The sequence below is a fragment of the Drosophila santomea genome, chromosome 3L (genome assembly GCF_016746245.2).
Source record: "Drosophila santomea strain STO CAGO 1482 chromosome 3L, Prin_Dsan_1.1, whole genome shotgun sequence".
In the NCBI taxonomy this organism is placed as follows: Eukaryota; Metazoa; Arthropoda; class Insecta; order Diptera; family Drosophilidae; genus Drosophila; species Drosophila santomea.
In genome coordinates this window covers 19,342,164-19,352,753 of record NC_053018.2, presented here as the reverse complement: position 1 = coordinate 19,352,753, position 10,590 = coordinate 19,342,164, and the positions used below count along the sequence as shown (strand labels likewise).

The window sequence follows — 10,590 nt, the reverse complement described above, 5'->3', positions numbered from 1 at the left end:
TCATCGAAACAATCAGGTGATGGCTGAGTGCCGTGGCGTGCGCCATCGCGTGTCCAAGCAACAGTGTTAAATGTTTTTCCTAAATCCGGCCAAGCACGCCGCATTAAGCTGATCTGTGTTATTATGAAATTGAGTGCCTTGTTGAGTGACTTCTTATCATTGAGCAACTCTTAACACGTTTCTCTTCGGTCTTCTGGTCTTATCGCCTAGAAGGTTTCCATGGGGGAGCAGGCGACGTCTGCCACCCGCAGGTCAAGATTCCCAATTTAAATATAATATTTAGATTTACTGTTGATTCTTATTCGTAACAAATTTCAAGAGCTACAACAACATGTGTATGACGATGAGTTTTTGTGTATGAGTGTAGCGTTTTTCAGCTGATAACAAATGCTAGTTTTCCGTTTTAAAGGCTACAGCAAAGATGCTTTCGGGTTAGGATTAGCTGTTGGTTCTAGTGATCACCACTGCTGCTCAGAAAGGCTTTGTACTGATCCTCGGTCATGAGGGCTTCGAGTTCCTTGGGATCCTTCAGGTCTACCTTGAAGAGCCAGCCTAAGAAAAGGAGTGTGTTTTTAATAAAGTTAAAAAGGTTTTTTTTGCAGAAATTACCCTTCTCATAGCAACTACTGTTGACCAGGGCCGGTGTGTCTTCCACCAGAGCATTCTTTTCGATCACCTTGCCGCTAACTGGTGAATACACCTCGCTGGCCGCTTTCACGCTCTCCAGGGCTCCACATTCGTCATCCTGTTTCACTTCCGTGCCGGGTTCTGGGAGCTGAGCGAACACCACATCCCCGAGAGCCTCCTGGGCGTAACTGGAGATGCCAACTATGGCATTGCTGCCCGATACCACCTCCACCCACTCGTGTTTGTTTGTGTAGCGGCGTTCTGGCGGAGATTACAGTTTGAGATTCAGTGGGTATTGCATAAACAAATGGCTTACCTTTGGCGAGGAGGTTTGTCAGGTGAAAGGCGCGAGCCTGGACGCCGCCAAGGGGCGTGGCACTTAGCTGGCGGGCGGCCTGCAGCCCAATTCTTGCAAATTTCGTAATGAAAACCATATTTTTCAAGTCAAAAACAAAACCAACTGTTGGCGAGATGAATTTTCCAACTGTTCCCGGGGGTGTTTCGGTGACAAATGATCGGATTTGAAAACGCACACGCTACGTTTAATGCCCGGCAATCGAGATGAAAGTTGAATACTGCCGGGCTTATCACCAGCCAGAATATAATTTGTGAACTTTTGTTGACCCGAGGAAACAGCGGCTTCTTCGAAATGGGCCTAAAAATGCCGTACGGCTTGCATGCCGATAACGATAATCGGACTACCGCCTTATCGCACTGCCCAACATTTTGGAGGGCTGATTGAACACTTTAGAATGTATTTTGTTGGTTGATGGACAATATATCTTATAATAGAAATTGAGTTTGAGCACTTTTATTTAAAAAAATGTAATTTCGCATATAGCTCAATTTAGAAAGTAAAACAGAAATAGAAAGGTATTTTTATAACAGTTCAGACCACTTTTATATCTTCTAAATGTTAAGATCAGACTGAAGAATAAATCGGTCATACTAAATTCATATAACAATTCGATGCTCCTCCTGTATTTCTTATCTCCTCCCAATTAATCGTTGCTGGGGGCCGATTACTTTTCTTATCAGCTCTATAAGAAAATAATTTACATAATTTACATATAAACAAATACCATTCCACTGTGGAACTAGAACGTCTTTATATATTTACAACTGTACACTTATTTGGTTATAAACATGCAAATAAATAAGAATAAACAAGCAGAAGAGTTGCTCCCGCTGATAAAATTTGAACTAAACTTTAGCTGTGATTATTTGAGAATTATAGTATCGAAGAGGGCTTTTTGGAGGGGCGCCAAGGGGCTTAGTAATCTAGTATTGGTGGGGACGAAGAATGCCATTGGGGCTGGGCTGCGGGGAATAGTCCGGTACGGGGAATCCCGAGGTGGCCACCACAATGGTCTCCGTGGGATTCTGCGACGACGGCTTCAGCGGGCGACTTTGCTGCGGATTCGGAGGCGGATACTGCTGGAACGCGTTGAGGTCTCGGAATCGACGATCCATCAGGTTCGAATCCATCGACAAGTGCGCTGCCCGCACAATGGCTCCCTCGTTCACCTCGATGGTCTCGGCCATGGAACGGGTTTCCGGAACGTAAGCGGCGTTGTTATACGCCTGGACCTCCACCCTGTCAATACAAATCGAGAATTAGTTTCAAGTTGTTATGGATATTATGAGCGTTTCTACTTACTCCTCGTATGCGCGGATCGGAGTCCTGGTGGTCAGAATATCATTGGAATCCTTGCGAGGATTGAACAAAGTATCCTGCGGAAAATTACATGTTTGTTTATTTTATTACAGAAGATATTTGAGTTTTTTGTTTTTGCGAAAGTAGAATTTTATACTGGCTTTAGAGCATTTTAGTTCCAGGAAGCTAAGTACTTCTTAAGAACCCCCGCACTTATTGCACAGTAAATCATCACTTTCCACTGTGTTCGGTGATTCAAAACCGAAAACCCAAGAGCCCGCTATCAGGCAAACCCGATGCCAAATTGGAAACCAGCTTATCAGCAATTACCACCACCACATTGAATTAATGGCGACAAAGTGCTAAGTTTAGCCATGTCGTAGTCGCTGCCCGCCGACTTCTACTTTATACGTTGCTGGAATTTTTCGAAGACAGTGTCGAAAATTTATGAAATCAGAATAGACAACGGAGAAGTCACCCAACATACATAAGTGAACGATGAGCTCACAACTTACCACATTGTCCTTATCGGTGGAAATGCGAATGGCTCTCACGACTAGGTATACGAGCAGTCCAAAGTTAATGAACCACAGAACAAATCCCTTGAAGGAGATGATCATCATGGCAATGGCAGCCACTCCTCCGGCGATTAAAGTAGCAGCCAAGGGATAGATGACACCATCATTGATACTATTGGCATTGTATCTCAGAGCCTCCTCGTGAAAACGTCCGTAATCCACGCCGAAGATCACTCCGGAAGCCACATCCATGCAGCATATGGCGGCCACGAAGAAGGCCCAGATGGAGATGGCAGTCACGGTCTGCTTTGGGTTGTCCTTGCGCACCCCTGAAATGGAAAGAATATGAAGGGGCTATAAATTCAAGTATAATCCATCACGGGCGAGACTGTCAGAAAAAAAGCAAGGCGCTAAACATGTGATACTTAAATGGGCTTACTTATTGGTGATACATCAATCAAACTTATAATTAAGTCATTAAATAATATAATTTTAAAAACCACTTTGTTTAGTATCCCCTGAAATGTGTCAAAGAGCCAATAACTTTCGTTTTAAAATTTAAGTAAATAAATATCTTTTATTAAATTTTAATTAATCAATTACTAGATAAGATATGATTTTTCATGATTTATGATTTTTGTATTTGAGCAGTATTTAGATTGAGTCATAATATAACTACAAATGTATGTACGTACTAAAATGTTTATACCCTTTACTTGTAGAGTCCGTCTGTCCGTATTTAATTTTTTTTATTTAATTTTTTTTTCAAAAATTTCTACCGATATTCCAGAAAATGTCGAAATTTCTCGTTCGCTCTTTCACTAGCTGAGTAACGGGTATCTGATAGTCGGGAGACTCGATATAGCATTCTCTCTTGTTTAAGTTTAGAAAACGACATGTGACTTCTTAGTTGCCTCATTGCTTAATTTTCTTAATTTTTTGTAAGCCAGACGACAAATGCTAAGAAAGTAATATTCTGGGGAAGTACCATCAATGAAATCGTTATATAACCCATCATATAAGTCCCAAGCGAACTTATCATTAAGTTTTGTTTATTTGGGCTTTACGGCTTTGTGCCATGCGAGGGGCTTTTGATTTTATCGAAAGTTTTGGCTGCTTGATAAACAATATTATAGATTTCTCCTAGTGAATCATAAAGGTTTCAATATCTTAGTTCTATATGCAGTTCATTTCCGGTTCTTGAAATACTTACACAGTAGCAGCACAACGGAGACGATGAGCCAGCAAACCGAAACGCCCAGGTAGACCGAATTCCAGATCAAAATCTGGGTAGGATCAAACACAGTAGTCACTGTATTCAGAATGGTTTGGTCGTAGTTCTGGTAATCACTGGGGTTCATCCTGCAACCGCCCTTGAAGTACACGTCAAAGAATACAGTCTTGACCATGGAGCCATAGCTGAGGTCATTTGTAATATACAGGACACAATTGAAGGCACATATCGCTGTTATGGTCAAACCCATCCAGATGATAGACTGAGCCTGATACAAAAACCGTCATAAAATAAGAAAACAATTAATTTATAAATAAGTCATAAGTTAACTAAATAAAGTTAACGAAATAAAAATATTGTATCGTTTAAAGTTGAGTTTGCCCTTCTTGTTCCGTCTTAATTGAGGTGAATGGCTTCTAGATACTTATATTATTCACACTCGAACAATTAGGCAACTTTTTTTATTATATTTATTTCCGTTTTATAATGACCCTTTTGTTCATTCACTTGTTTACACACGTCAATCGGCATTATCTGTTTATCTGTTATCTTTGTCGCTTAGTTCTTCTCTCCACCAATTGGAAAACTGGACCTTCCGATAGGGAGAGACCATCCAATCTTAGTAAGTGCGTTCAATGTGAGGTCGAACACCACAGTTTATCTCTTATCAATGGGCTTGAAACGGGGTCGCGGTCGTTTGGTGGCCTATACTGCAATAATGAATTCCAGCCGCTGACTTACCACTCCGAGAATTCCGGCCCAAACTGCTGCCGTTCTGAGGGAGCCAAAGTGCTTGATTTTCGCCGCTGGTGCTGGATACATTTTGCTGTGACTGTTTGATGTATAGGGGTGGTCTCGATTGCCTGATATTCTCACGCCCCGGATGCGGCACTTAAATCGATCGGGTTGAGTGCGCTTTTGCAGTACGCGACGTCTGTGGGCCAACTGAACGATCGGGCCGGACAATTAAGTTTGCCACCCGTTTACTATATTTTTCGATAAACTTGCGATAATGGTTCTTTTAACAAATAGCCAACTGGCCAGGGGCTTTTATTTTTTTATGTTTCGCTTCGATCGAGGCGGTATCCGCTCGCTTTTCGTTTCGTTCGTTAACTGAATTCCGTGGTTTGGCTGGAACATTTATCAGGTCGTAACTTATATTATCACTACTGATAAGAGAGCCCCTCCTCCGCGACTTCCCCTTGGCTTGAAATGTAAAAGAGAGACCTAAATCGAATGGCTAAATTTGGAATTCCAGAATCTTATCGGTCTTCTGTATTAGCACATTAGTGCTGTTGGCCTTTATCACTGCGCAAATGCAAGTATTTAATGCTTACCTCAGAGTTCAAGTATGCCAACTATTTACTGGCAGAATTTTTTAAGCATTTAAATTGCGCGGGCAAAGGCGCCTTCTGCTACCTGCGAAACGCACTGCTAATGCTTGACGTTGCATGACAGACATGACGCGTCATCGCCTTTCAAGCTAAAACGTTCTAGTAACTAGCTTTTATAAAAATAATTACAAGAAAAAATCTTTATTTGTATTCAATCACTTCCCAATCGCACTAAGCCTATATAATGTTTTATTTTATAAAGTAATTAATCCCGTCATCGTATAATACGGCAACGCTGTTACATTTTCGCTGTCTAGCCGTACTAGACCTCCCAGGTGGCCGCCATTTCCGTGGCGTGCGAGCGAAACAACTAGCTCATGTTTTCCCGCCGTGCCAGGGCAGCTAGCATGCTAAAGAGTGAGACGACCATACGCGGCCGACGAGAACCGCTGCAGCACATACGCATTTTTAACCCTAAAAAATACAGCACCGAGTCTTTAGTACAGTCAAAGTGACGCCGCGACAGCCCAGAACGAAACCGAGAATTAAAAACGGAGAAGATTGTTGTTTCTGGTGTCCAAAAAAGATAGATAGGTTCGTTCGAGTGGCCGATCCGATAACGAGCAATAAATAAAGTCAAGCCAGGTGCCCAACCTGAGTGCAGAAGTGCAGTTTGTCGTAATCGCCGATTAATATTGAAAAGTAGCGGCTTGCAGTTGCGCGTGTAGCGCCCGCACAAACCGAAAAACACCATCACTACGGCGTGCTCATCCAAATCCAAAACGCTACGAGATGAACAACCAACTGAATCCGGCCACCTACCGCAAGTTTAACAATCTGCTCAGTAGCGGAGCGGTCACTGTGACCGGTCCCAGCCAGCCGCGAATCCTTAAGTCGACGCGTCTGCTGGTACCCGGCGGTGGTGGAGGGGGAGGCGCCTCTGCCGGAGGAACCGCATCTGTCGGCGGAGTAGCGCAGCAGCAGGCGGTCAACGATGCAGAGTCCGGTGGTCTGGGTGTCGGCGGACTAGCCACGCGATGCTACATCTGCGATGACCGCTGCGAGCCGCAGACTTCGCTAACCGAGATGTGCACTACGCACACCTCCACCAAATTCCCCAACAAATTGGCCCAGCTCGTGGGCGAGGGTTTCCTCGTTATTGTATGCGGCGAGGATTACGTGTGCTCACGCTGCACCAACCTGGTGAACTACTACGACCGCCTGGAAAACGACGTGGAGCGCGTCAAGACGAACCTCATCAGTTTGCTTAACAAGAAGTATGCAATTAACGAAGATTTGGGCTTGGAAAGCAGTCCGCCGCTCAAGATGCAGAAAATGGTCGGCGGAGCCGCCAATCGCTCTCTGGAGGAGAGTCCTAGTGCGGATTTGCTGCGTCCACGTAAGGTCCTGCAGGGAAACCCAGGTAAGCACTTGAATACAGAAATTTTAAATATGTTGTAACATCAATTCTGTAATCAAACAGTTGGCCAGTCTAAGATCGCCCCAGGAACCACACAGAGCGGCGTCCAGGGAACTCAAACAGTCCAACGCAAGGCCACCAAGATCTATAAGTGCACCTCATGCGACTATAAGACCTCCGATATGCGACTGTTTAACACGCATTATGAAACCTGCAAGCAGCAGACCTTCCAGTGCAAGACCTGCCGCAAAATCTTCCCGCACTTTGGAGCCATGAAGCAGCACATGGTCCGCGACCACAACACCGCCATGGATAACACTTGTGCCATGTGCCACATTAACTTCGTGAACGAGAACAGCCTGCGCAAGCACATGGAGACGAATCACGCTACCAATGTACTGGTGACCAGCACCACCACCATACCGGCATCTGCTGCTCCCGTGGCTGCTGCTGCAGCCGCCGCTGCTGCTGCTGCCACCGAGAATCTGAACGTGGTTGGAACATCGCTGTACACATGCAACCATTGCCAGTTCAAGTCTACGGACAAGGGTGTTTTTGATGAGCATATGCGCAAGCATGCCGCTGGTAAACCAAAGCCATTTAAATGCCGGCTGTGCTCTCAGCGCTTTGAGACCCGCGAAGCGGCTACTGTGCATGCCAAACAGCATCAGACCAACTTCTTCAAGTGTGGTACTTGTTCGATGACCTTCCCGAAGCGAGAGCTGCTCGTTAAGCACTTCGAAGTGCATCAAAATCCTACCGCCTCGACGGTATCGCCCAAGCAGCCAGTTAACCAGAACCTGAACACCCAAAAGCTACTCCAAGAGACCATTGATGAGGCACTCAGCGATAGCGTGCCTGCTTCGGCATCTGCAGCTGCTGTGGTGGCGACCACCGAGGCGGAGAACAACATCCGCTTCTTCTCGTGCAGCATTTGCTCACTGACCTTCATCCAGGAGACATACTACAACCACCACATGGAGACCCACAGACGTGACAAGAAGGGATCTTCGGCCGGAGCCACTGCCCTTAATTCGGCAGCTACGGCTTTACTAAGCGATGAACCCGGGGACGCATCTGGAAAAACCGTAGACGAGAGCGGCGAGCAAAATGCAGAGGCCGACATTGAGAGCCTGTTTGAAAAGCTCCACTCCGACAAGAACGAGAGCGGAGAGGCGCCCAAGTCGGGAAGCAAAGGCGGCGAGATGGTTATTACATCGCAGGAGGGCAGCGGAGGAATAACCTTCAACATTACTATCCCGCAACCGGACGGAGACCAATCGCAAAAGGATTCGCCCAATGCCACAGCACCTGTCTCTGTTAGCATTGACATGCCAAATCTGGATCAAGCCGAAGACGAATCCCAGTCTCAGGGCAGCATTGATGCCAAGGGCGAAAGCGGTGAGGCCTCCTCTGCTGATAGCAAATCCAACGCCGCTCCCGTTTCCATGCCCAGTTTAGATGATGACAACGAGGCTGCAGCTGCTGAAGCTGAGACTTCAGAGGAAACCAAGACGGCTAGCAAAGCAGGCCAAGAGAAAGCCAAGGTCAAGGCTGGAGAAAGTGCCAACTCGAAGGAAGCCGCCGCTGCTGAAGAACCACAACCATCGGACGAAGGAGAAGTTGGGTCTAAGCGTGAGACTACAGATACGCCCACAACTGAGTCGGAAGCCACAGCAGCGACCGCTGAAGGCGGTGAAACAGGCGAAGGCGAGGTTACTGCCAGTACTGGAGCCGAGGGCGAGGCTGGTGAATCTGCAGGTGGCGAGCACGTGGCTATGGAACTTGACGAAGCGATGCAGGCGCAGGTGGAAGGTGGCCAGATCAAGTTCATTGTTAACGAGAACGGCCATCTTCTTCAGTTGGACAACCACATCCTGACCGACGCCGAAGGCAACCAAATAATTGTGCAAGATCCCGAGCAAATACAGCAGCTGCTACAAAGCGTTGGAGTACTGCAGTCCGGCGAGGGACTTGAGGGCGAAACCCTCCAGATGATGACCGATGGCAGTGGCCAGATGGTACTTGTGCATGGCGACAACAATGAGCAGCAGCTTATCGATGCCTCCCTATTGAACTCTGAAGGGCAGTTAATTATCCAGCAGGGACAGGATGGTGAGGAAGGCGCTCATGTCATTAGCGAGGATGGTACCCGCATCCCAGTGTCCGTGTCGTACACGGAAGATGGCCAGCCCATCGTCCAGGTTCAGCAGCAGGTACTGGAGGCCGCTCAGCAAGCAGTCAGCGCTTCCGAAAGTGCAGATGACAAGGAGGCGGTTGCCGCCACGGCCGGCGAAGAAGTGCAAGTGTCGGAGGCATCTAGTGCCACGGCATCCACCACCGTTGTTGCCACGAGCACAGCCAGCAGCACTGGTGGCCCCTCTGGCGGCAGCTTTTTTGCCCTGGAGGAGTTTACGGAGACAAAGGCCGACTAGGATTGGCCTTAGGGGCGTGGCGATGACCACTATACCATACTGGCATGCGAAGAGGACTGGTAAGTTAACGGAAGTACCAGCGTGAACTGGGATATTAAGACTTTATTTACTACAGGTTTTAGCTGCGGGCGCGCTCAAGATCTCTGGAGGACTTTTGCACACCCCGATTTGGAACGTACACCCTGACACCCAAAACCGAAACAACTTCACAGACAACTGAACACGAAGACAGAAATACACACATGAACTTTTTCAATATATATTTACATTTAGTATATGTATTAAACACTCCAGTAAACTAAAAGAACTATTTCTTATTCCCGAACCAGAAGATAAAACTAATTCAATCAATCAAATTGTTCATTCGGTCCGTTTCGCACTAGGCTGCCAGGGATCTCAGCTCAGATCTCTTTGGCTGCCTCGTAAAAATCGTGTCTAGGTTTAGTAATAGTATAGACAAAACTACAAGATGAAAGCGACAAAAAATGTATAAACATAGAGTTTATGTGAGATACTTGAAATATGATAAATGTTTGTATTTACACGCTAACTCAACAATTACACTAAATAAATCGATTTAAACACAACCAAAATTGGATAGTGATGCTTTCTAAGAACTATTGATCCCCGTAAAATTATTAGAACAGGTGAACAATTCCCGCTTCCGATTTCCATAGACTCCAGATTCACACCCAAAATAAACAAACCCAGGCCACAAATACACCCAGATATATACATACATATATGTCAAGCAACTTGAAATATATAATTGTAAAGAAACAAACGAACATCGGTTTCGTGTTCCTTTTTATTTTGTTTACGATCTTTGGAATTCGGTATGCATGTAAATCAATTCAGATAAGTTCAGTTAACAAGCTGATGGCAACTTTGTTCCAATGAATACAGATGATCCATAATTCAGGAGGCAGTTCCAACGTTTACATTCATTCATTTCTCAAGTCAATAAGTTCGTCGACCTTTATAAATAGATTAGTCGGCTATAAATGCATATTTAATAACCGAAACTTTTGACTCGTTCTTAATTGCCCAACACCTGTTGGCTGCTGAGGTATTTATATGACTATATTTAAATTTTCAGGTAGTTGATTAATAAGATTTAATACTAAGTTGGATACTAAACTCCCAGCGGTGGCATTAAAGCGTTTGGACTGTCATGAAAGCTTTATGAATGCCCCGTTCCGATCCGTAAATCAGCGAGTGCTGTGATTCTGAGAACATCAACCGGATTGGCACGTGGATACGGTTTGAGAGGAACTAATCTGATAGTTATGTATACAAAAATAGGAAGTGTACAAATTGGTGATCTGCGCCTGCGGGTTGTTTGTCATTTATCCAATGAATCTG

General features: G+C 45.4%; 3 protein-coding genes across 3 annotated transcripts; 1 reads left to right on the top strand and 2 right to left on the bottom strand.

The window, feature by feature from the left end:
* Window positions 1-278: 278 nt before the first annotated feature.
* LOC120450636 (glycine cleavage system H protein, mitochondrial) lies at window positions 279-1,312 on the bottom strand. The gene is made up of 3 exons (XM_039633786.2): window positions 944-1,312; window positions 610-888; window positions 279-552 (listed from the first exon to the last, which is right to left on the bottom strand). Exons 1-3 carry the CDS (start codon window positions 1,059-1,061, stop codon window positions 452-454), a joined length of 498 nt encoding a protein of 165 aa, XP_039489720.1. The 5' UTR covers window positions 1,062-1,312; the 3' UTR covers window positions 279-451.
* Window positions 1,313-1,687: 375 nt separating this feature from the next.
* On the bottom strand, window positions 1,688-5,143 carry LOC120450635. Its single transcript, XM_039633785.1, has 5 exons — window positions 4,778-5,143; window positions 4,016-4,304; window positions 2,800-3,131; window positions 2,288-2,361; window positions 1,688-2,224 (listed from the first exon to the last, which is right to left on the bottom strand). Exons 1-5 carry the CDS (start codon window positions 4,856-4,858, stop codon window positions 1,909-1,911), a joined length of 1,092 nt encoding a protein of 363 aa, XP_039489719.1. The 5' UTR covers window positions 4,859-5,143; the 3' UTR covers window positions 1,688-1,908.
* A 686-nt stretch (window positions 5,144-5,829) lies between these two features.
* On the top strand, window positions 5,830-9,746 carry LOC120448279 (RE1-silencing transcription factor). The gene is made up of 3 exons (XM_039630208.2): window positions 5,830-6,793; window positions 6,854-9,284; window positions 9,341-9,746. Exons 1-2 carry the CDS (start codon window positions 6,163-6,165, stop codon window positions 9,223-9,225), a joined length of 3,003 nt encoding a protein of 1,000 aa, XP_039486142.1. The 5' UTR covers window positions 5,830-6,162; the 3' UTR covers window positions 9,226-9,284; window positions 9,341-9,746.
* Window positions 9,747-10,590: the final 844 nt, after the last annotated feature.

Excerpts from the sequence above, each read along its gene's own strand:
- LOC120448279 (XM_039630208.2), top strand. The coding sequence starts at position 6,163 with ATGAACAACCAACTGAATCCGGCCACCTACCGCAAGTTTAACAATCTG. Across the intron at positions 6,794-6,853 it reads GGTCCTGCAGGGAAACCCAG|TTGGCCAGTCTAAGATCGCC; the intron begins GTAAGCACTTGA and ends GTAATCAAACAG.
- LOC120450635 (XM_039633785.1), bottom strand. The coding sequence starts at position 4,858 with ATGTATCCAGCACCAGCGGCGAAAATCAAGCACTTTGGCTCCCTCAGA. Across the intron at positions 4,305-4,777 it reads GGGCCGGAATTCTCGGAGTG|GCTCAGTCTATCATCTGGAT; the intron begins GTAAGTCAGCGG and ends TTTTTGTATCAG. Across the intron at positions 2,362-2,799 it reads CCACCGATAAGGACAATGTG|GATACTTTGTTCAATCCTCG; the intron begins GTAAGTTGTGAG and ends AATTTTCCGCAG.
- LOC120450636 (XM_039633786.2), bottom strand. The coding sequence starts at position 1,061 with ATGGTTTTCATTACGAAATTTGCAAGAATTGGGCTGCAGGCCGCCCGC. Across the intron at positions 889-943 it reads GACAAACCTCCTCGCCAAAG|AACGCCGCTACACAAACAAA; the intron begins GTAAGCCATTTG and ends AATCTCCGCCAG. Across the intron at positions 553-609 it reads CAGTAGTTGCTATGAGAAGG|GCTGGCTCTTCAAGGTAGAC; the intron begins GTAATTTCTGCA and ends TCCTTTTCTTAG.